The 26,762-nt window shown below is 37.0% G+C and overlaps 1 protein-coding gene across 1 annotated transcript in view; it reads left to right on the forward strand.

Annotated features, from left to right (window-relative positions):
* The first annotated feature begins 595 nt into the window (after positions 1–595).
* The window catches only part of LOC141444287 (ribosomal protein S6 kinase alpha-4-like), a 96,700-nt gene continuing 70,533 nt past the window's right edge, over positions 596–26,762 (forward strand). The window contains 2 exon segments of the mRNA XM_074109784.1: positions 596–1,651; positions 9,845–9,913. Of these exon segments, the coding sequence (XP_073965885.1) occupies positions 1,240–1,651; positions 9,845–9,913 (481 nt within the window). The 5' untranslated portion in view covers positions 596–1,239.

The following is a 26,762-nucleotide window of genomic DNA, read 5'->3' on the forward strand; positions in this document are numbered from 1 at the left end:
ATAACCACTAGCAGAAGAAACAACAATTATATCTATGATTATTAGTCTGTTTCGCGTATAAAATAATGAAATTAACTATAAATTGTTACACGAAAAACAAATTAATATTAATTAGTTACTTTAATCATTATCACCTTCGACTTCGAATTGTCATAATCAAATCAAACTAAATCGGTATCATTTGTCAATCCCTGTTAAAAAGCTACTCCGCAAAGTATGTAGAAAGAGACAAGGCATGTTTCGTCACTCGCATTTATTTCTCATCTCGCTCGGTTTCATAGATAAGCAATAGCATTGTCTCTTTTTATTTACTTCCATGAAACGGTGAGTCCACAGTATATGCTCAAAGAAACGATGCTTCCATTTCGTCACACATTTAATTTTAGCTCAAAACTAGTTCTATCAATTAATAATAATTATTATTTTGCATAAATACAGTTCAGATCCAGTTTTGTCATTTAAAACAATTATAAGTGCGTTTAATTTCACACAAATGTCAGTTTTACGGCTCATCGGTCGATGTCGATGTTTTGCATGCACTACCTGGCCTCGTAAATCGTGGTGGGGGAAGCGCTACTCGCTCGCACGGTTTCTATTTTGCTTTTCTCGAGCCAGTTATTTTACCGCGCTGAGTGAGTTAAGGTCTCGTTCGCGCGGGCGTTTTAAGACTTATTTATATTATATTAATTTAGTGTGCGTTGTCGTTAATGAACTGGTACAATTAGTGATAGTGAAAGGTTACAAAACGATCGGACTGTTATGTGGTGACGGACTGGTTCTGACAGTGTAGTGCAATTTTATACGATTATCGTTTGGATTATAGCAAATGTGTGGCCCCAAATAACTGAACGACGAAGAATTCTGTGATATCCTGACTCCACAAACTGATACAAAGACGTGAAATATAATTAAAATTGACGTTTGATTGAAGTGTGAAAGTAGACGCAAGTGAAATTCCCGACTGCCGAATCGAACAGTCGGTTGCCGCAAGGACTCCGTACGGGCGCCGACGACTCCCGAACTTGGTCGGGTCGCCGCGCCTCCGCCGCGCCATCTAGGCACGGTGTTGATTCAACGCGAACCGAATAATGTTCGCAAAATCCGACGTGTCGTGTACTTTTGCTGACAAAGTTGAGGAGTTGTAAATAGTTGAGATACGTCCACGGTCGAGCTCGAACCTGGCGCTCAGAGCCGTATGAGTGCTGGCCGGTAGTCTACATGGTTCTGGTGAGCTGAGCCATGGCAACCGCCGAGATGAGTGTCCCGGACAAAAAGCCTGAGCACGAATCGGGTTATTACGAAGGAAGTGATCAGGAAGGCAGCATGGAGTGCGGGTGTCCGAGCCCGGTGAGCAGTCGCAACAGTTCGCACTCCACGAAGCACAAGCGGCGGCACAGCCAGAAACAGAAGAAGGCGCCACCTAAGAAAGTGAGGACTGAACCTGCCAATGGGGAGAGGGACAAGAGTGTGGAAATAGTGGAGTGTTTTAGTGCACCGGTTAAGGAGAAGGAGGAGGCTGCCCCCGTGGCTGGTCCGAGCATGAAGCGGAGTAGTTCTGTGGAGCTCATCGGTGGCACCGTCCCCGCTCCCGCAAGGGATTCTGTTGACTGGAATCTTGTTGAAGCTAGTAAAATTAGAAAAAGACATAAAGGTGAGTTCATTTTGTCATTTATAAATCAGTTTGTTTTGCCAGGGACAATCTGTAAAATACACTCATCAAAAGTACAGCAGTACAGTTTACAGTAGACAGTTTGGACATTTCAATATAGACATATTATTACTGAGTCAAAACATCAAATTTATCTAGGAATAATGAGTATCCAAAGACTTTTTGATGTGTGTAGATTCATTGAATTAAAGTATTCTCTTTTACTAGCTAAAGTATCGGTATAATATTTTCCCATGGTGCTACTGAAAATTTCAGTATACTATTGAACCAGCTGTACCATCACCCTTTATGGAACCTTTTCACAGAAAATGTCAATCATGACTCTTACAGTGAGAATGTTCTAGAGAAGTACAACCTCATATTTTGTCACTACTTTGAAAAAATCTTGTATCTGAAATCAAAGGCAAGAAAATTGACCCTTGAAATAATGTTCAGAAAAATGATTGATTTTTTTAAAGTAGTAATATTTTGTTGACCTGGAATGGTTGACAGAGATCTACAACCTGATAATTCAACTCCTTGTGGCATTAGGGGTGGGAGGGGGGTTTTACTTATAACTGAAAGAAAGAAAGAAAGAAAATGTGTTTATTGCCAACAATTAGGTTGGTATATAATGCATATTACACAAGAAGGGGAACTGCACCCTTCCATGGTGGGATTCGGAATATAATGGTATGATATGACTGCACCAAAAGAAGGTAGTTGTGTAAAGCAACCTGCCCCCAGTCTAGCATTCCCAAATAGCATTATTATCTTCTGTGATTCTCTAATTTTTCACCTCCCAAATTATTGATTCCCAACTGGGTCATATGGATGAACAATTTTAGGAACAAACCTAACCTAACCTCAAGGGTTCAACTCAAGTCCTGAAATATATCCCGAATAGTTTATAGTTAAAAAAACGTTTGTCCTTTATGATGGAAAATTAATCATTTGAAAAAATATTTTCTATGAAAAGCCAGGATCCCATCTTCTAAATATTCACACTTTAAGGAGCTCTAATAACAATGTAGATTTCAGGATCCCCTGCATAGTTCAAGGTCAAAAAATTATATTTTTAAACCTGGGTGAAGGAAAACATCGTAAGGAAACCTGCACAGACCTGCAAAGCACTTCAAGGGTGTTTGTTAAGTTCCCAATCCGCACTGGGCCTGCATGGGAACTCCATCTCTCATTCTGAGAGGAGGTCTGTGCCCAGCAGTGGGACGTGTATGGGCTGGGATGATGATGATGATGAATCCTGGGTTAGCAATTAAAATAGAGCTAAAAGTTGACTAGTCCATACAATCCCGTTGATACAAAAATATTACATAGCTTATTGAATTCTCGCATGTTTTAACTAAACTAATGCATGGAAAAATCTCTACTCTAAATCTTCTGATGATTGATGTATGACCAAACTTACATTTAGTTGGTTTGTATTTTCTGAAAAATGGTTGAACGAAAGGACATCAGCTATTACGAAACTCGAAGTTTGTGTCGTGCGGTCCCTCTGACACTTATATTATTTAATACGAGACAGAGAGAGATGGTACGATACAAATATGAACTTCGAGTTTCGTGGTAGCCCTGCTGATAATGTATTTCCACATGGGGACCTGCATCTGACATGATTTTGGTATAATTTTGTACCTTCTGTGCATATTATGCAACTAGGGTTGCCAGATACATGCATTTCATTTGCAGAACAATACAAATTGGGTTGGTAGTTAAATACCAATACGAGCACAAAACCAACTATTTTCTTCGAATTGACAAAATCGTTACAATTGGTTGTTATAAAAAGTGAGCCCAGATTTTGTCATTTGGCAAGTCTTTTGGCAGGCCCTCAAATACATGTACAGGTTTCCTCACGATGTTTTACTTTACTGCAAAGATCATGATAAATTTCAAATGTAATTCTTTCTGCACATGAATTTCGAAAACTCAGAGATGCGAGCAGGGGTTTGAACCCACGACCCTCTGCTTGAGAGGCGATAGGTCAAACCACTAGGTCAAATCCTACAAATAAGTATGACTATTTATTTATTTATGCTATTAGTCTTCGGATAAAACTGCAGACTCAGAGGCATAAGTAATTTTAAGGACAACTTTGGGGCTAACGCCCTATGCGGCTAACCGCGCGGTTTTAGTGCGCCGTCCCTCTTCAAAGTATCGTTTGAGAAAGAGACGGCGTGCAAAAACCGTGCGGTTAGCCGCGTAGTGCGTACGTAGGCTAACTCTTGCTGTTTAAAGGATAATCAAGAGTTAAGATATTTAATTATTAGCAGTAAAAAAGCGTAAAGGTCCTTAACTTATGATTTTTTTATCAAGTCCATAAATAACTAGTGTTTAATTCACACATATTTTTAGCAAAAGAAAATATGAACTGAGTTGTCTGCCGAAGTTAACGGATATCAGAAAAAACACGTTGTATAAAAACAAGGGAGTCCAAGGGAATCCAATACTGATTTAGTCAATTTACATTACTGATAAATTTACCTGTAAAGAGAGTATACACTTACCTATCTATGTTAAGGTCTGAAAGTAACCTTGTGCCATAAAGATAATGATTTAATTCGCAATCAAATAAAATAGCATTGATTACTTTCATTACAGCCCAACATATTTTTTTTTTCTCTGTGTATCTGTTTTCTGTATCCTTACTATGTCTGGTGTACAATAAAGAGTCTTTGTATTGTATTGTATAGTCTTGTGTTCATGGAAAGGCTTAAAAAAAAAGAATAACCCTAAAGCCGAGTTTAGACTTGTAAGAAAATGCGTGCAAGTTACATTACATTGCGGGGCCGTAAAGCCAACGAGTTTGTAGTGGTCAATCGAGCGCCGCAATGTAATGCAACTTGCACGATTTTTCTTGCAAGTCTAAACTCGGCTTAATAGTCAAAATGTTTGTGACGCAGTTGTGTAAACTCTTTATTGTACAAAATAAGTAAACAAACACAATTGACAAACATTGAGATATATGTATATACAAAGGCGAACTTATCCCTTTAAGGGATCTCTACCAGTCAACCTTAATACAATTAGTTAGTACATATTGACTGAAATGCCGTTACAAAACCCCAGTTACATTTAGATAAACCGAATTTGGTTTATTATCAAATTAAACTCCTAACTAAAGTGATATTTCACTATTTTACTGTAGGTATTCTTACTAATATTATAAACTAGCTGTTGTAATTTTTCCAAATTTTCTTTCATAAAAACCTTCTCCTGACAATAACAAATACAACAAAAAAAGAATTAGCGAAATCGGTACAGCCATTCCCGAGTTTTGCGCTTAGCAACACATTTTACGATTATTTTTTTATTCATTTAGATAAATACCTATAGGTAGGTACTGCAAATTCTGCAAAGACGGAAGTGGTTGGCAAAAGTTTGTTAATTAAACATTTCTTATAATTAGGTATGCAATCATTTACATATTTGTAGAAAACCTGTTTATTTCACAAGCGATTTTCTAACAGCAAGTAATGATAATGACATCTAATTAATTAATTGCTTAAACTGCTAATGAAACATTTACGAGTCCAAACCTTAATTGTCATAGTCATTAAAGAAAAAAATAATTTTTCACACCTCTCCTTCAAAAAAGTAACTTTTCCTCCCTGTCGAGAGGGAGCAAAGTGTAACTTTTCTGTTCAAGGCTTTTTTAAGTGTTTTATTGCAAATGACAATTTTTGAAGTTGATAATTGTAAAGCCACGCTATTTTTTATGCTGGTTGTTCTTTAATGATATTTAGATATATATTTTTCAAGTTTCTTAATGCTCGGTGTGAAAAGTTGTATGAGCCACTCGGGAGCAAAATTATTTTCATCTTGGGCGTTAACACTTGAATCCCTCATTGCGCTCAGGATTCTACTTTATTGTAGAATCCTTCGCTACATTCTGGATTCAATGTACGCCCTCGCCATAAATACACCATTTTGCTCCCTTGTGACACAAATAACTATTACTTAACCCAGTCTCCAAGAGAGAGGTTTGCTGGCAACATGTGAAGTATTGCGCGTTGGTCTCTTAAAAAAAAAAACATTGTGAAATAGGATGCTTATCAAAATTGCAAAAAACTGTAAGTAATTGTGATGTTCTCAATGAATGACAAAAAACATTTGTGATTGATTGATCATCAAATTAAAATGGATCGTAATAAAAAGGGTTGGTATTAATTCTACTAGTTCTACTACATATTTAAAGCCGGGTCTCCACTGGACGAGCCGACGCGCGAGGGAAGCTATGAGGCATGATTTTGTTCGACACATGGCTCAAAATTGCACTGAAAATGGCTGCCGCGAGAGGCGGCTCGCTCAGTGGAGACCAGGCTTAGGAATTATTTTATGAAATATCGTCGCTTAATTTAATGATTACGAGTATTAACATTTAAAATGCAAGTCTGTTCTTCATTTGTCCTTATGATAAAATAGGTTTTTCACTTCTCATGCACGTAAAGGTCGTGTTTATGCTGGATCTAGGCGACATAAAATGATTTTTAATGTTCTCGTGCAAAAAGTAAAATCTTAGTCTAAGTCTTAAGACCAAGGCAATCGGGTGTTAACAGCCACAAACAAAAAAGTTTCTATATATATTTTTAAATAATTTTTAATTTGTATAAAACTAAAAATTTATCAAATAAATCAAAATAAATCAATAAAACTAAGTATTTATAAGGTACCTAGTAATTAACAATGTTTCCTCTGTTGTTATTTCATCTCCTCGCAATCGAAGTGAAAAGCAGTGTAAAACTCGAGCATTAAACCCATTTTGCCCTGGACGTGTCTATCCACCCTCGCCGAACCGGCTCTGGTGGCTTGAACGTCTTGGGTAAAATGGCTCGTTTTATGCTCTTGTTGTACAATCTACTATTTTTAATACATAGCTTACTCAATGTTCCCGAACTATTCTAGTCAAAATAAAATAAGGGCCACGAAAATGAGGCTGTTGAACACTTAGTAATGATACAGTCAACATAAATAGCAGATTTTCTCAATCACAAATATTGTTTTGCAAAATGATGGTTTACCGTTATCACGGGCCTTGGCGCGATAACTTATCAGCTTATGGTGTCCACCCATTGGCTGGAGCCTAGCAATGTTGCCATCATGATAATGTTGCAAGATGGTAATTATTCCAGATCTTTCTTCTACTGTTTCGTATTTTTACCTTCTTTTTTTTTGTTTGATTCAAAAGGTTACTTTGCGGTTTTTTCCGTCATCATCATTATATCAATCAGCCGTAGGACGTCCACTGTTAGACATAGGCCTTCTCCATATTTCTCCTGTTGCTTCGGTTGGAAGCGGTCTGCATCCACCGTGAACTCGCGACTTTAACCCGGTCATCCATCCATGTCGTTGGTAGATGACCTACGCTGCGATTGCCGATCCGCGGTCTCCATTCTAGAACTTTTCGGCCCCAACAGTCATCTTTGCTCCATGCTATGGCCTTCTTATTGCTACTTCAACGAGCTAATTCGCTTGGCTATGTAGGTGACTCGGTCTTCTACGTGTCTCTGCTCTGTATCTCTGATTCGATTCCGTAGGAAAACTCCAAGCATAGCCCTCTCCATAGGGAGTCACCCTCTTATAATAAAAAAAAAATATAAAGCCTACAGTCGCACTGAGGATTTTTTTCTTTACCTACTCCTCTGATGCCACGATTTTTTTATTTGTTTGAGTTTGATCAGAGACGTAGCCGGCGGGAGACGTTGATGAAATCCACCGCCACCAGCCTCGTAGCCTGAGGGTCTCGCACATAGTCGTATGCCCACCCCAGGATGTTGGGCTACTGATTCGAAGTTCTATAGTACTGATATCTTCACACAACAATACAGGCCAGCCCCCCCCCTGAAAAAAACCCTATATGCCAATGGTCTCACACCTCGAAAGTATCGTTTTTTTCTCAAAAATCCTTTCGCTTATGCCTGGTGCAACATCATAGTCTCGCAAAATATATTTAGTCCACACAATAAACAAATGATTATCAAAGGAAAATTGATGCAGTCTCAAACTAAGCAAAGCTTGTACCATGGGATCCCACCGGGATCCAGCCTCAACTACAAAGGGTGTCAAAGTAATATACATACATACTTATGCTCGAAAAACATAACCCTCTTTCGGGCAGTCTGGAAAAAAAAGATATTAAAAACCTAAATGAGAAAAGTTATATTACATTGACTAGTCATTTATTTACAATTAATTTGGTATAACAACTAAGGCGTTTTTTAATTAAACCAGTTCATAAAATTGCAAAATTGCAATTACAAATGAGAAAAGTTATATTACATTGACTAGTCATTTATTTACAATTAATTTGGTATAACAACTAAGGCGTTTTTTAATTAAACCAGTTCATAAAATTGCAAAATTGCAATTACCATTATGTAACATTACGTCATCACATCACATTACATAGAACATTTAATGTGTATAAACTATATCAATATTTTTTTATTATCAACATATTGTGGAAGGCAATACACTTTTGACCTACCAAATGATCATATATTTTTATTGGCGCCATCTTAACACACTTCTCCAAATAAAAAATCCTGTCAAAATATACAATACAATAGAATACAATACAATGACTCTAAAACACCATCACATAGACATACTTTTCTGAACTTTAACTATATCTGTTGGTCAAAGGGCAAAGATATCGACACGGCCAAAGTTACAAAAATATGTATACACGACTTAATGCACTTAACATTAAGACTGTGTATACATATTTTTTCCCTTGACTATACTGGTATACAGTCGAAGGCATAAATATATATACAGCCATAGCGTCAAATATATGTATACATCGACCTTATGGTCAGTGGCCTAAAGGTGTATAAATATTTTTGACATCTTGGTAACATATATATATTTATGCCCTTGACTGTACTTAAAAGTTAAAATTATTAACTTGATAACATGTAAAATAGAGTTCACTGAACTTTCGTCTTTGTAAAGGCATAAGACACTGTTATCAATATGTAAATTACTATCAGTATATCTGTTTAAAAAAAAACTGAATATTCTTAAAAAACATTCAATGATACAAATTTTAAGTTCTTGTAGTTTCTGGTAAATATTTTGAATAGGTATAAAATATAACATTCTGTTTATTTTGTTTCGGCGCTTAAAAAATAAGTGCAAACTAAGTTAAAGAATAATGTTGGACTTTTGGAATGTTAAGTATACCTACTTGTTTGCTGAAGAGGTAAACTTTGTGTATTTGTTTGTATAATAATCTCTTATAAATACAAACAAACTACACTATCCAAGATTACCATAGTTCCAATTCCAATTTATTCTGAATAATAAGGGAGAGGCCTTTTCCCAGCAGTGGGACTTTACCACAGGCTAAAAAGATTGCCTTATGACAGTATACAAGTAATTTAGATCTAATTTTAATATCTATGTTTATAAGAATTTTACAGACAAATTGACAACCAAATTGATTTTTTTAGTCATTTGCAAACCAAAACAGGTATAGTATAATATAAACTAAAGTGCATTATTCTTTAAATGTAAACGCTTGAAATAATATAACAAGGTACAAAAACCTTCAATGAATAAATATTTCATAAGAACATGAACCAACACATAAATTTACATTAAAATATATGTAGTTTAACATAACATGGAAAACCGAGCCCTACTGTTATTTCTCACACTCCGAGTCGCATAATGTATTTATTATTTATAATTACACATTCTTAGCATGGTTGTACATGCAGTAATTTTAAAGTAGATAAATATTTTACCTGTAATTTTCTTGTGGTCTTTTGTGAGAATCGAGGATATCAGATATATGTGCGATAATTACTAACAAACAATATACGAATTTCCCTACCGACTTGTTTGGCTGGCCGTACCAGAGTGGAGCCTTTTCACAATCAATTTTACGATGATTTCTTTGGCGGATGATAAATGATAATGAACATCACTATGATATTTACGGCGAAAAGGTTCCACTCACGATAGAGTTTCCTCAGCTATGCGTTCCATAGTGTGTTCCATGGACGCACCGTTTTTTGTGCGTCGTCTCACCCCGATCTCGCCCAAGACACTCCTTTTGAAAAATTCCAAGTTTAATAGAGTTTCTTACTTAAATTTACTTGTTGAACTTTTATCTTTGGCTGATTTAGTTTTTATGCCATTTATCTAACAAATGTATTTTTGTTTCAGTTAATTTGAATGGACAGTCGAAAGTTGACATATCACATTTTGACCTGCTCAAAGTTCTTGGCACTGGCGGTAAGTTGACATTTGAGTTTATTTATTATATAAGGTGTTAACTATTAAGCTGGAAACCTCAGGTAACTTAACCTTTATTATTTCAAATTAGCGTACTTTAATTATAAAAAAAAAATCGGAGTTTTGATCAGTCAGTCATTCTACTTGATTTCTAATTGTACGCTCGTAATTTGTACTTGTCAGTTGCGCGTCGCCGTTTTCCTGATGAGAATGAAAACTGATATTATGATGATATTATATTGTGGTATTCAATTAACCAAATAATGCAACCTCGCTATTTGTACGTTTTTAGACTGGGAACAGTAAAAGAATGTCTTAAAAACGCAACACGTTGCGAGGGAACACTCGATCATACAAACTTGAAACCAGGGTCTTAACCCTTTTCCAGGCATAGTGCAGCAACCACATAAATGTACACAAATATTCGACCTTATTAAGTATACAATGTGGTACCACTTGAATTCGTTAAAAGTATTATTATTTTTTAATTTGATCCCTCGTCGTAGGTTAACAACATAAAACGATGATTAATTTTGTGGTAGCACATCTAAATTCGCGGGGTCTGGAGAAGGGTTAAAGCATAGTGCAAACGATCCTCTTCTCGATTTTCAACAAATTGCTTTATGGTTTTCAATTATTTAATTAACACCTGTACTGTACTTTTGAAATAAGAACTGTGTCGTCAAACTCAGTTACCTGGAATATTTTTTTATTCTATTAAATGTTCTTAATGACGGTATAGGATCGTAATCATTGGATATAGTATAGCCTCAAAATCGAGCCTGTAGGACTATATATATGTTGTATGACTATAATTTAAAAATTAACTGAAAAAGGTTATTATTTGAGCGTTTTTAACCGACTTATTTTGGTGGTCACATTTTTGTACGAATGGGTTGTAGAATTTGATGACATTTTCGATTATTGTTTAGACATCCTGTTCCTGTACTTCTGCTAGATAACCTGGAAACTAACAGAATCTTCTACTAAGTCAAAAGACAAATGGCAACAACAGCGACATTAATCAATTTAAAATGCGAATACACTCGTAATGTGCATAATAGTAAACAATTCATACTGTTTGTCAAAGTTGAACATACTCCGGCCACCTGCTAATTTACCGTGCACCGTAGCGAAATAGGCTTGCTTGCGCAGTGTTATAAAGTCGTTGCAATGCAAAAAACTACTATTATACCGAACTAGCTTCCGACATGCAGCGGGTTTCTTTACTGTTCACGAGGAATGCATAGGATCATTCATAGGTCTTTGACCCCCCGGTTAGGGTTGCCAACAGCTTCATAAAAAGTTCAATTTCGGAAATGGGGTAAATTGACAAGGAAATTCGTGTCGGTAAAATCGAAATTTATATGTGACAGTTCGCGGAAATTTATTGTTTTATCACTCCTTTTTGGGTTTTCTACTTTTGACGCTGTCGCTTTATATACATCTGTGAAGCAATTCATTGATGTCTGTGTGAAGTTCCAAATACACACTTGGCCCGCGGGGAACTGCAGCCCAAGTAATCTAATTCTGAAAGGTCTATGTGAAAGAGAAAAAAAATTTAAGTGGAAAAAAGCTTCTTATAAAAAAGTTTTTAGTTTTATGTAGTTGAGTCTCGATTAAGTCATGTGTATAATTAAATCTGAACGCACATGTAAAGTTTCGTATCTGTGCTATCAACCATTGAGGAGTTCCCTCAAGAGAAAGCGACCCTGGCTGCAACATCACATCATGTGTATCATATAAATTTGGTGACATCAAAACTAAACGTGTGTGCATAGATTCGTATCTGCGCCATTAACTATTGAAGAGTTCCCCCTTGCGAACACGATCCTAGCTGAACCACGAGGATATCACTGCCAGACTTTATTTGGCAGACATTAGTATGCCGAATTTCAAGTCGATCTTACCACTGGAAGTGGGTCAATCAAAGTAAACTTGCAAGATTTGAACCTTAACATACAAACATTGCAAATTAATAAAAAGCTCATAGTAAAAGTACCTATATCATTACTATTTTTATAGTGTTACATAATTACGTTCGGCAACCCTATTGCCAGCTGGTCGGTCGCGCATGGGGTGTTGATTGGTTAATTGTTCCGCTTACTCTAACGTTTTAAACGCGGCGGTTTATGGTCCGCGGATTTTGTAACGATACCGAATCTGCAGGGCGCTCTTGAGTATCATTAAAGTTTAACTGGGTTTAAATTTTGAAAATAACGTACAGGAAATGGTTCTTTGACTGTAGTTAACAGGAAAAGCTTTAAGTAATGTGTGGTTTCAATATGGGGCACAATAAAAAAAAAATCGACTCGAACTTGCCCTGATTTTTTTTAAATTCTCCTACTAAATATGTATGAATTAATAACACTTTACTTACTTATGTATTCTAAAAAACCTTTTACACCATTTTACTTCGCACAGTTAATTGTCTTCATTATCATATCATTTAAAATGTAAGAGTGAGGCCACTATTGTCTTGAGAAATTAACTTCATTTGACCTGTTGAATGTTCCCTAAAAGTTAACGGAAATAAATGAAAAAAAAAATACGTTGGTCCTAAAAAAAATATAGTTGATTTTCAAACAATGGCAGAACTAATTAAATTAACTACCTGTTTCTTTGTTTATGTTATCAAAGATTGACACATCTTATTTCAAAGACCAAAGAAACGTTTCGGAATGAGTGGTAGTACAGTCACCGGCACCAATATATGACACAGCAAAGCATGCATGGATATCTTATACAACTCAATGAAACTCTTTATAGTACAAAATAAGTAAACAAACACAATTGACAAACATTACATAACATAAAGCCTTACTTATTAATATGAGAAAACATTAAAGACAACATTTCTGATACAACTATATTTCTAGGGTCAGATATTTTTGCAGGCTCCGCTGTGGCTCATATTAATGCAGGCGCTGCTGACTGTACAAGCATCATATCCAATGACTCGTACCCCGTGTAAATAATAAGAAAATACCAACATTCCTTCTGTTTACTTGGAATACTCTTTACGTTTGGCACGCTCGATTCGTCGTATGATCGACGTAAACAACTCGTGCGATCGGAAGATAAATTTGTAACTCTTGGAAACGTGTCGTGTTATTACCTACTATGCTAGCCTTTATTTATCCTTCGCGTTTACTATTAATTAAATCTGTACTTGATTGAAATTCCGTAAATTCCCCACGACAATGTCTTCATTGATGCGTCTTCCTAGACTAGACCGTCCGAGATCCGTGCAAAATAAAAAATAAAAAAATAGACCAAAATACTTTGATCTATTCAATTAATAAATTAATCGATTTACTGAACAGATTAATAGATTTCTAGGTTTTCACATCATTAAATGTCTGTGGTCGGGTTAATGGCGTCTTTGTTTACACGTTCCATAAATTGGATTGACATAACGTAGGTATAGTTATTCTTAGCTTTTAATGAAAATCTGTCCATAGCTCAAAGCTTTTTCTGAAAACCTAGCATGCTTAGGGCTTCTGGTGCCATTGTATTTCGTTGCTTAGCAAATTATTATGGTACAACCGGCTAGCGGAATATAACGCAATAAAGCGCCTATTCTTGTAATAATTTCCGAAATTTGGGCCTAAACTTAAAACTTCGCGCAAAGTTTCCGAACAGAAACCTAAACGATGCAGTCACGTTGACGGTAATGCTTTATGGAAACGGAAACGACCAAATTTTCCTTTCGACCTTTCAGCTATTTGAAATTATAGTGACAAAACCGATAGCTTCTTTTTCAATCTCGATATTGAAGGAATCATAAAAAAAAAAAACCGAGATAACGATGTAGGAACTGCAGGAGGTGATACACTGGAGTATCGAGTAAGTAGTACTGGAGTAACGAGTTTCAACCCTAAGATACCCAATTGAGGAATGTGTTTTTCATGAACCAATAGAAACGGTTCATTTACCTATCCTCGCTACGCTCAGCTGTTTCCACTAGAGCTGTGCTGTTCGAGGATAGGTAAACAAAGTATTTCTATTGGTTCAACTCTCAACACATCCTAGAACATCTCTGATGGAAACGCAGCCTAAATTTCTTATTTAAATGTGTTTTGTTTTAGAAAAACACCGAACAAGGAAAAGTGCTGGTAGTAAATAGTATCTAGGCAAAAAATCACTAAGACAGGGTTCGAACCCTTCTTAATTCTGTTAATACTAATAATAAAACTAACGTTACGTTAATGAGTACTTGTCAAGTACATGTAGGCATAGGGATAGAGTGGAGATGTGTGCGTGCACTTTACACGTACGATGGCAGCTTTCCATGCATGCTAGATCTAAGTGCGTTCTAGAGTAGTTAGGGTGCCCGTTCTACTGTAAATAAACGTTACGTATCAACTGATAGCTGAATTATGCAATTACGTAACGGTAATCAGTAAACAACGTATACCTATTAACGGTGCAATGCAGCTTGCTGTTGGAGATATTGAATTGGTTCCTGACGAAATTGTTAAATGAAAATAAGAGATAAAAATACGTAAACAGGTTGTCTTCTCGCTAAAAACGATCTTTTACAGAAATGCGATAACAGAGTTCAGTTAATGAATAAATTAGAACAAGTTGTGGAGTGTAAAATACCAGGAAAGAAAAGTATTTAATATGTTTTGTTAAACAACGCGTAGCTGCAAATAATAATCTTACTCCAGGATCAGAGCTCCTCACACTGATCCTCGCTATGCATCATGCTCGTTTAGTACCAATACTGCTCTACTCACTTTGGTGCCCTTATGGCAAAAAACTATTAATTGTTTCGGGCTCAAAAACTGTCAGAAAAGAGATAAGCGGATTTGGCGAGTGACGTAGCCACGCTATGATTTCGCTTCCTTTCCTCGCTTCTTCCAATGCTACTGGTCAAGTAGGGTTAAAAAACAAATGTCTCTTGTAAATCTTCAAACTTGATAGTGCGAAATCATTACAGGTCATCTATTTGCCTGATTGTTATGGCTTTATCACCATTGAATGAGATAGCGATATCGGGCCATCTGTAGAAACATTGAGATAAAAAATTCTTCCATGCTGCTATTTTGTCTTCGCTTATCGCCTGTATAATTGACATCATAATTGTTATGACTAAATCCACAAATGACTCTAATTTTCAGTGACGTTTTTTTTTATTTCTCTTTAAATTTAGTTACAATATAAACTGTTTTCTGAACCTGTGTTTGTATCCTACTGCTAGGCAAAGTTCTCATCGTGATAACGTTTTTTTGTCCGGAGCTATGGCTGCCCCATAGTTTAGTCAGGCGGGTTGGCAACAAGATGGAGCGACGACTTGGTTAAGATCGCTGGATCGCGGTGGATGCGGAAAGCACAAGACCGGTCTGAGTGGAGAGCCTTTGGGGAGGCCTATGTCCAGCAGTGGACGTCTTTCGTCTGACATGACGATGATGATGACCTCGATTCTCATTTGCATTAAAAGGAAAATCATCTATTTGAAATATAACCAATAGTTTAATTAGTTTAGTCAAAACGCAGTTTACTGATCTAACTTTGGAATGGTCCTTATAAGTGGATGGTTTCCCTTTTAGCTAAAATGACAGTGAATAATCTCACGCAGTAACAATACAATACAAATACCTATTATTTATTGCACACCACAAATCAGTACAAAAAAATTATAATATAAAAACATAAATTCAGGGTTTCATCTTCTCAAACATTTCAAAAATGGGCGTAGTGGCGGAAGTAAATAACTTTCTTAGTCTTCGAACGCACCATGCGCATATATCAATAAATCTGCGTTTCTAATTGATAGAAATATGTTACGCAAGTATGTTGCTTGCTGCGAGCGAGGTAGTAAAGCGCTACGTTTATCTGTACTGTATCCTTGACTCTTACCATTTCTCTCTGAAGCGGTTTGCCTGCTTGTGGATTACGTCAGAGCTGTTTCCTAGTTCTTTTTCTATTACAATGCAGTATTCTGCTCTATTTGTGAATATTCTAAAACTTTTACGTTCTAGTCTTACCGTATTAATTTATTTCGTAAGTTAGTAATCTCTCATTTTAAGACTTCTGTTGGAAGAGTCTTGCTTTCTTTCTAAAAAGAAAGAGAAAGGACGACTTTAATAACAGTTTGTCCTGTTTATGTGTGTGTGTTCGTGTCCCAAATATCGGGTCAGAATCGAACCGGTACCGCCGTGGCAAACGTGACTCAAGCCACGCTCGTAGCACCACGTGATACAAACACCAATTGTATCATTATAAATATAATAATGTTTTGGTCACGTCGGTACAGAGAAATGCATCGGCTTTAAGGGGAATCTAATATTGATCAATACTACCAATTCCTGAATAAGAAGACTTAGTCCTTGCCGAATCGATTTGTAAACAGATCTTCAAACGATGTCATCTTATCGAACCGTAAACAATTTACTTCTGATGAATTTATCTATGCTCTCTGAACAAGAACCGACTTACATAAGTATTTATTAAACAGTGAAAGTTTAAAATCTTTTTTATAGGTACTGTTTTTTTTTTTGTAGAGTTGTATGTCTGAATTATTATTTGCATATACATTTATGTTGCCGTATAGATTGCTCATCATCGAGAAGTTCCGAAATATTGATATATGTTGATGATATGCTTTTAATTTAGCTAAATACTACGCAGCAACTAAACTGTTCTTTATCCTATAAAATTTATGTTTTTGTTTTGTCATGAAGATGTGAAGGAGTTTTCTTGTTGATATACTATTACGCGTTATATCATTTAGTGAGATAAATTAGCAAATCATAATGATCTTATTAGTTTTATCATCATCGGTCCGTTTAGCAGGAGGTTTGCAAGGCTGTCTGTCTTCTGTTTTGTGGTCGCCATTTGTTTTTTTTTTTTCTAAACGGTTATCTATTCTTCGAGCAAAATGGCTTGCCAATTACCACTCCAACGTAATATTCTTCGAGCTATGTCGGTAACTCTAGTCACACACTCATTAGTAGTCTCACAATGCTCGAATTTGTTTCCATTATTTAAATATCGGCTTATTACTTGTCATTGTTATTACTAGTGATTGTTTGGTTTGGGTTCTATTTCTTATTTACTTTAGATATCAGCACTATGGTCATGGGATAATTATCTGCTATCACCAATGTTATTGTTATCGCCGATTTTTTATTCTGTGCTTTATTAACTTGTGGGGTTGTCGGTTTTGGTATCTTATCGGGGCAAATTATGTCGACATTTACCATGTGAGAATAATGAGTTGTGGTCGTAGGGTTGATTGGGCCAGTGTTGTTTTCGATGATTGAAAAATGATCAATAATGAGATGAAAATTAAACTCATGCTATTTAAGGTCTTTCTTTCTTACAAAAATGATGTCTTGAAGGGACTTTTGGATTTTTCTTTCTGTCTAACTTGCGTATGTCTTGCTTGGATGCCTGACTTTCTATGATTATAGTGAAGTTGGTTAAACTTTCGAAATTAACTGCTATCTCTTTTGGGAACAATATTTCTTCGGCTGTTACGTCAACTTATTACTTGTTAATATTTTCATCCGACATGCGTCTCTTGTAGTATAATGTTGAATGGCCTTTAAACATAACACTGTACGGCACACAAACCCGGCTCAATCAATTTATAAAAAATGCATTACTGTGTAGCGAATTCCTTACACGTACGCACTATGCCATGCTATTCCACAATGACCTTTTACGACAAGCCTTGGTTACTTAACTCGTGAACGTCAGTATGATACAATTCGCATGTCAAAGGAAAACATACGTCAAGTGGCGTTTTGTGACGTGTAGCTAAGTGACTCCATTCATTTTTAACGACACCCATTTTAAAGTCTGTGTAAATACTCTTAACTAACTATAATAATCTAAAGTCATTTTACGAATGTTCATGTTACAGTGTAAACCTTGATCGAAAAAATCGAAAATCGGTTTTTCCACATCACTAACAGCTCTCATTATATACAAGTGCCATAGATGACTGTTTTTTGTAAGTGGCAAAACAATTCGAATGGTAAGTTCATGGATTGGAAAGTCCTGTGTGATGGATACCCACACAATGCAATGTCTGCTCAATAAGTCACGTATAGCTAGAAATCGGTGGTTTTTATTCATTTCGTTTGGCTCGTGAAATCTAATTTAGGGGTGTTAACCTGAGGATTGTCGGTTTTTAACCTCGAAGGCTAGGATGCAGTGTAACATCCATCCCTGTCGCACTGTTCGGAGAAAGAGGGATGCTGCATTTGTAAAATTGCTTCTTGTGATCTCTCAACAACCGTAACGCTTTATTAATACGGCGGATAAAATTCGTGATCTTTATGATTTTACATGCAAAAACTAAAGCAACGGTTGGTCAATGGACTCTTTTAACAGTTACGAGGAATTAATTTAGACTTTGAATTAGATTATCGCTTAGTTTGAAATGTTAACGCCAATTACTGGACTTCGAAGGATCATTGATATAATCTTCACCTGTTAATGCTATGCTACAGAGCAAGTTTTTAGGCAATCAAGCGTGATGAAACTTGGTATGCATAACATATTCTATGATAGTATGGCCGTAAGTGGGAATGTTGGCAAGGGAACTTTTTGATGTCAATCCGCGAATTCACGCTCGTCTTGTATAGGTAAGTTAACATACTGAATGATCTCATTGCGTTCAAAAAATTATGTTTTGTTGTTAGTTGGTTTTATTTAAATCAAGGGCTTAATTTGTATTTGTTTTACGCGAAATTTCGGCTGCACTACCAGGGCACGATGCAAACGTAGGAGGTTGTCTCAGGACGTCGCGGCCGGTCGACGACCCCCGAAAACTGGCGCGTAGCGGTGCCCGGTCGTTACCCGGCCGGCCGTCCTTACGCTTGTGACCTTATGGGGCCCTGGTAACTTTGTGAGCGTTCACTCACTTTTTAATGCCCACTAAGCCATTGATTTGTTAAAAAAAATGAACTCGCGACTACATTTATTTAAAGGATAGTCAGTAGCTAGCTAAAAATTAATTATGTTTTACAGACTAGTCTTGTGGACGTTATCCATTTAGCGCTAAACAATTGAAACTAAGAACGTATTTGTTTTTTTTATTAAGCATTTAATTTTGTGTAAATAACCTGTAAATGCTTCTGTTTGCTAACGAAGTAGGTCATCAATGCTACTGACCTATAAACAAACAATGGGCCAATATTGTTTACCTAATTGATAAACGCAAGTACTGAAATCACCTTGCAACAAAAACGTTGAATACGATAGGCGACCGGAATTAGAGGTTATTACCCCGCCCGTCTACTCCGTAAAATTGTAATTTTGTTGGTTAATTCGCTCAGAGAAATTAATAAATGCCTTATGACGGCAGATGTCGTGACATAAGCTATAGCAAATCATAATGATACAGTTCTGACGTCAAAGACGTTAGTATACTACTACATGATTGGTTTCGTCGCCAGCCGCCACAAGTCAACCATGAATTTTAATATTGCTATCGGAATTTATTTCAATAAATCGAACGATAAACGGGTGCATTGTATTGTAATCTTTATTGTTCAATGATGGTTCTATCATTAAGCATATCAAGCGTCGATCAATGCCACCAACATAAGTTAAAAACGCCGAAGTGTTTCGAGTACCAATAATGATTGAATTTTTTCTATAAATAGAACCTTCGTACTGGCAACCGAGTCCCCTAGTCATTTGAGCGTTTTTTTTATTTTTCGAACTTTCTATAGACAAGGGGGCGTAGTGCATTGACTTTGATGTCAGGCCACCCATATGTCGAGATAAGATTGTTACGATCCCCTGGTTTCAATGTTTACTTTCAAATTTCGAATGTTTATTACCGCCACTTTTGAGAATTCATAAATTTTTTAAATAATTATGCCTATTCGTACGGCAGGATATCGACGTCTTTGAACTAAATTTAAATAGCTAATGGTCTATTTAAATGTTTAATGTGATTTGAACTTTGGCGCGGATAATCTTGTGTTATCGTGGGGTCAGCAGCGCGGTTTGTGTGAGCGTTTATTAAATAAGTCATAATAACCAGTTGATTTATAGACGGCGGGCATTTGTATTGTAAAATTATTGTAAATTTAACCAAGACGCTAAAACAAAGGAAGAGTAAAGAGTTATGGGGTTGGTCAAATACGAAGATAATAAATATGAGAACGAATAACAGTTATTTTCACGTAGGATTTGTCTGCAGATCATTTTGCACAGCAGTCGAACGACTCCTGCGGCTGCGACCCAAAAGCGTGCAAAGATTTTGCAAATTTTATTCCTCTCGATATTAGTAGTTAACTTAAAAAAAAATGTAAACGCCGTAATCATCTCGAATTCCCCCATACATCACGGCATCGTGTTGAATTCGCATGCGAACCTACATCCGCCCATCGCGTGTGCGCATAGAATGCACCCCACCCAGCCGGCCACCTGCGCGGACGCAGCCAGTGTAACCTGGGGGGGTACTACGAAATTCGAAAATCGAAGTTCGCATCGTATCGTTCCTCTCACTCTTATAAAATAATTATTAGCGTCTGCGGGACGGCAAGTTACGAAGTTTGAATTTGGCATTTCGTAGTTTAAGTAAGGCCTGACCCGCGCACTACAATCGAGGTTGGAACAATCACTGGCGAAAAAGTTTACTCTGGTAGATAAGTTACAACGCTGGCAGGGCTCGCGTTATGCTATCTGTGCGAGCGTTTCTTGATGAAGGACTAGGGATTTGTGCGAAACGTGTCGGACGAGTAGGAATTCATCAATGATCGGCGATAAGGGACGGATATAAGCTGTCTATCGGTAAAAAATCACGACTCAATAGTTACAAAGCTAACTCCCACGCAATCATGCAAACACACAAACATTTTTTTTATTGTGAGCGAGAGGAAAACGAGCAAGCGGGTCATCTGATGGGAAATGATCACCACCGCCCATGAGTTCAGTCAAGGGCAAAGATAATCGACACTGCCTTAATGTAAAGTCGTGTATACATATTTTTGTAACTTTAGCCGTGTCGATATCTTTGCCCTTGTCTGTACCGATATAATAATATGCTAAAAAGTAATAATTAACATGGTTCTACTACTACATGGTTAACTCAGGATTTTTAGTACCTAATTAATAATGTAAATATGTATTTCAATCAATTATCTCACGAGAACTCAAGTAAAATGTACTCTCTATATTAGGCAGTATAAATAGATAAAATCCTAGTTAAAACTGCCATCATAACATTTGTTTCTTATTTCTAAATTCATTTCATTGCTGTTGCTACCCTAAACCAAGTTCATGATTGCTAACCCAAACCGGGGAGCTATTACCAAATTAGAAAATCGAAGTTCGTGTCGTACCGTCCCTCTCACTCTCGTATTAAATAATATTAGCGTCAGCGGGACGGCAAGATACGAAGTTCGAATTTTGCAGTTCATAGTATAGGCCCAGGCTAACATAGCGAACTTTTTAAAATGCGGTCGCCCAGTAGAAAAAAGTTCGTACAATGACCCGCCACTAGTTGTCTCTATCGCACGCAGGTAACTACAGACTAATAGTATACGTCATTTTTTTTGTCATAATTTTGCTAGTATAACTCGCGATTGAGGCAGAGTAATTTTCAAAAACTCTAGGAGAACTTAAATAATAATAAAAAATATTCTGATAATAAGAAACACTGCCATCTAGCTGTTTTTGCTGACTTGCATAGTCATTCAACCTACATTCACTCCAAATTTCAAGTCAATCCGACCATTAGGAGTGGGTTAAATTCCACTTCCGAGATTTGGCCCCACACATTTAAATGAAAGCTTGTAAAAAGATTTTTTCGTTTTTTTTTTAAATATGATTATGGTTTAAAAAAGTATAAATCTAACAAGTAGTAAAAAAGCAGATAAAAAGAGGGACGAAGCGGATATCATCGAAATCTGCGTATATTATCTATTTCACTTGACGAAACCTGCGCTGCGGATTTGATTTGTATGGAGTACCCTTTTATGATTCCAATAAATTAAAAAGTAGTAAAAGGTCGTCGAACGGAATGACGTCCAACTTACCAGTTCACCCTCGCCGGGCCAGAGCTGCCAGGTGGTGCGTTTTTTCACCTCCAGGCAGATGTTCGATGTGGCCATTTACCTCGTGTATGGATTTTATGGATTCGCCCAACGGGTCCTGTTTAAAAATGCACCCTCGGTAAAGTTCTTGTTTAATTTGTTGCAAGAGATGCAAGCCAATGGAAGATACTATACTGTAACTGTAACACCTGTTGGGGTTCAGTTTTTAACAGATTTTAATATGAATAAACCTGCGCTGGCGGAGGAATGTGATTGTGTAGTTGATGAGCACTGGGTTCGCGTGGGAATGGGAATTATAGACAGAGCCCTTTCATTCAAAGAGGAGATCTATACCCTAAGTGTGGGACGACTATTATCATGCTCAAGATATCGAAAATACCAAATACGCTACTTAAGCAGCAGCATTAGCGACATCTATGATTAGCTCTCATCGAGAGACGTCAACACTCTTTCGGCACTAACCGCTCACCCAGACAAGACCGCTCAAGATATCCAAGACGTGTGCAATCCGTACGCTGTCTTAAAAGAAACCATTTCGGAATATTTCAGGGGATCACTTGGGCATGTTTTTCATGCGAACGTAGTTATGTATTTGACGCACTCTTGAAAAAACCCTACTAAACATTTAAAGGGGTGTTAGCTCTAACTTGTCCTACCATTTTGTGAAATATTCCGGTATTTTGTGGATACGTACGGCATCACCGATATCTGTCACATAAAATAAGAATAGTTCAGCACGGAGTGATAATTGATAAAGATCCTTATTATGAAAAGATACTACAGCGTCTCCCAAATTGTAATTAGTTGTACCAAGGTGCCATTTGAAGCAGGATCGGTTGATGTAAAGATATCATTGGAGCACTAGACAGGCACAGGATTGACAGCTGGTTAATTATAAATCGATGCTATTTATATACCGCGGCCGGTTCTGACGCGCCGTTTCGTCAGGTGTAAGTGCGTAGCTTTAGATTCTAAATAGTGCAACGTTTACGTACAGTAGTAGATAAAGCCATCGATAATCTTCATGATGTTGTTTGTTTGTTATACTTTAAGGGGGTTTTTAACATAATGAGTAAAGTCATTCAAGTTCCTAGCAAAACACTGCGGGCCAATAGTCCATCACATCAAAACTAGTTCGGTAGCTCGACAATCAGCTACTCAGATGATATTAATATATTGTAAAATCGAGCTCTACCTAAGATAAAAACTGAAGTTACTTTTACATCGATAGCGGCTTCTTGGAATATATAAAAACTGTGACAAGGTGTCTTCAGAGCTAAAGCGAAAAACATGCGCGGCTTAACAGCAGCAATACCCTCCGCTTCGGTCTATTTGTGATCTCGGTCGTTGCGAGTGGCAACACTGCCGAAAAGTTGAGGATATGGACATCTTATGCAGTGGGACTAACAGGGGGCGGAAGGGGCGGCCCGCCCCGGGCCTCCGGTCTTGGGGGGGCCCCCAAATGCCTCCGCGTTCGCCTGATCAAATCCTAAACAAGACTAAAAATGTGCTTAGTACCTAATTTTTTTTTAAACTACTTTTTTTTTTAAAGCTGAGGGCCTCACTCAGCTTTGCCTCCCTGGGCCTCTGACGGGGTTAGTCCGCCACTGATCTTATGGTATATTTTGGAGTGGGCATGCGTCTATCCGCTGAAGGATTAATTGCCAAGACATAACATTAGGGTGATGCGATGGCACCTGTCATGGACAAGAACCAATAATTAATACTTTATATTTTCAGAAACGGATTCTTTTTTTTTTTACGAATAACACTAATGTTCAGATAACTGATAATCATAACTAGTAAAGTTCATGAATGGTGAGATATTGAATTCTTTTTGTCCATTACTGGGTATTACTGTGCGATTGGTGCCATCATCCTACATTTATTTACTTTACTAAGGGGCTGTTTCACCATCCATTGATTAGTGTTAACTGGCGGTTAGTTGTGATGCCGTCTCCGTCTATTTATTCGAACAAAACAAATAGAGACGGCATCACGTTTAACCGTCAGTTAACACTAATCAATGGATGGTGAAACAGCCCCTAATATTCTGTATAAGTTGTTGCCTGCAACTTTGGCTATTTCCCGCGGGAACTTTTCACTATTCCGGGATTAAAAGTAGCCTATTAATCAGGGATGATAGCGTAGCTTTTAAACAAATAAAGTTTGCCTCTGTTCGTGTAGATTAGGTAATAAGGAAGGTACGCAATATTTGCGCATTTCCGATTTAAAATATAATTGTATATCGTTCACCTCAGTCATTGTTCTTTCGGCTCGGGGTTCAACGGCCGGGCGAAGCACGAATTTACATTTTATCAGCACCTCATACAGTTGACACGCTATGCTATAGCTAAAATATATCAATCAAGCTTAGTGCCTAACTAAAACACTGACTTTTAATACCGACGGGCTTTTTAAAGAAACTTATTTCATGATACCTAACACATACGTAATATTGGAAGAAGCAATGATAAATCAAATGCCTAATGGTTTGCAAGGTCATCAACATAAACATTTCCAGTTGACAACGACAAGCGAGAAACAATAAATCGAAATAATCAAGTGTGATTTATAAAAAAAAAATGAAAAGTGAATTTTAGTGTGTGACTACCTGACACGACATGAGACATGACGCAGTAAAATTGTATCAAACGATGATTTGAATGTATTTCCTCGTTATTAAAAGTTGACAATAATTAATAGTTACACTCAATTGTTTCCTAATACTATAATTAAGCATGAAATTTGATTGCTAACGTCCTGTTAGTAGGGGAATCACTTGTTATAATAAGTATTTAATTTTAACCTCATGGGATAAATTACCCAAGAATTACGCTACTGACAATATACTAAAACCCTCTTTAAAAACAAATTAAGGAACTTCGATTAGATAAGAAAAAAGCACAAAAATTTGTTCTATTGTTTCTACTATCTCGAATCTTAGACAAAAGATATAATAATCCTTATTCCGGTAGCCGTTAACGTTTATCGGGAAGTCAAGTGAATCATACACATTATGTGTCATACTTCACTTCAAATAAACCCAATAGAAAATACCAAACTCATATAATTCTTGGCTTCATTTAAAGCAAATAAATTGTTTTAATTACTGGAATAATCCACCAAATACTTAAAATACAAGGGGGAAAATGCAAAGTCTCGAAACCGTTGCCTGAATCGAGAGGTTCAATGTTCGTCCTAGCCGCGTACTAGGACGTTTCAGCTCAATACCCCGGCCTCTAAAGGTACGAGCTTTGAGTTCGCAAATAATCTTGCCTTGATTTTATTTTCCGATTCGACAAATTTAATGCCTTTCTGTGTAATGAAGTGAAATTTTACGCAAAAGGCTACTAGATTTAAATTCATTGTGAAACTAACAAACCAGGCTCGATGACCATTTACGGTGTGGCACCGCAATAACCCGATAGGTGTGTCCAAAGTAATAATTTCCTTTATTTGATTACCAGTTTAAATCTTGCTCTGTAAGTTTTCTTATGCCAAGGACACGTAATCCAAGTAAACTGGCCTAGAGACCAGTGCCCCCTCTCTTGTTATGATCATCATCAGATGGAAGACTACCATCGTTTAATAAAGAACTCAACTTTAGAACGCCAAAATTAACAACGACTTACCGGTACTTAGCATCTTTGCGATGTTGATGTCGCCACCTAGTGAAAGCTACCACAGCAGTCTTCCAATATTTCTCTTGACTTTATTGTTGTGATATTCTATATAATTTCTAATTAACTTTAGAAAAAAAAACATGACTGTCAAGTTTCTTGTGGCGCGTTCTCGGCAAGTTCAGCAATCATGTTTTTCCGAAAGCGGTGGTAGTTAGTAAAAAAGTGCCATGTGAAAAAGCCCTTTGCACAAGACTATTTGTTGATTTTGATGGATCGCTTATTTATCCATAACGACCACTCATTCACTCCAATGCGCTAGTACAATCCGCATTTCCGCCACATCCCTGTTTTTTTGGCATCGCGCACTGTTATTTACTTCGAAAATGCGAGAGCATCGACCGGTCTAGGTCGTTTGAAGCGATGCACTCTTACGCTTCTAGAAAAAGTGTTCCCAAATGTAAACTTTACCCGTTTTTACACCAGTCGTTAGGAGATTTGTAGTGAGACTTCTAGTTTCGAAAAGTTTAATCCGCGATTGCAGATACGGCTATTATTGTGATTAAAAAACTAAACAGTTAGAGCTTCAGGGTAGCTTGTGAAGTTCTTCTGTGTTCTGTAGTTATGTTTATCAAGATACACGGCAGTGTGTTGGTTATGTTTACAAAGTAAAAGTGCGTTTTTTCATCACAAAATGTCAACTCGGTTGAATCAAATGGTAGGTATAACACGAGACACGCTCTGCCTAGTGCGACCCGTCTGTCTGTTACTGCATGTAATATGTGACGCTGCCTTGCGGCATTGCATTTCTCTAAAAGCAGTAAGTGCAAATTCCTGGACGATTTATCTACCAAAAAGCCATCCATCCTGCCAGTGACCATAAAACAAACCTTCCCTTTAAGCCATTCCATTATAACACCGATTATGATCTGTTGAGTTAACCCGCCACCATCGTCTCGCGGATGTATCGAGTTACTAACTCAGGTTGCAGCTGGTATTCCTGTGCTTCTATGACCACCTGGTATCACTTTAATTGGTTCAAGTTTAGCTTATTGTTATTGATTACAAGCTTTTGTTTATCTTGCAATGTTCGTGTGTATGTAAATAAATTCATTGTCTGTATCAAATTTTGCAAAAGGACTGATTTGACATTTAGTTAGCAAAATAGCTTATGTTAAAGAGAAAAGTTTAGCT

The sequence above is a fragment of the Choristoneura fumiferana genome, chromosome 29 (genome assembly GCF_025370935.1).
Source record: "Choristoneura fumiferana chromosome 29, NRCan_CFum_1, whole genome shotgun sequence".
NCBI classification, from domain to species: Eukaryota; Metazoa; Arthropoda; class Insecta; order Lepidoptera; family Tortricidae; genus Choristoneura; species Choristoneura fumiferana.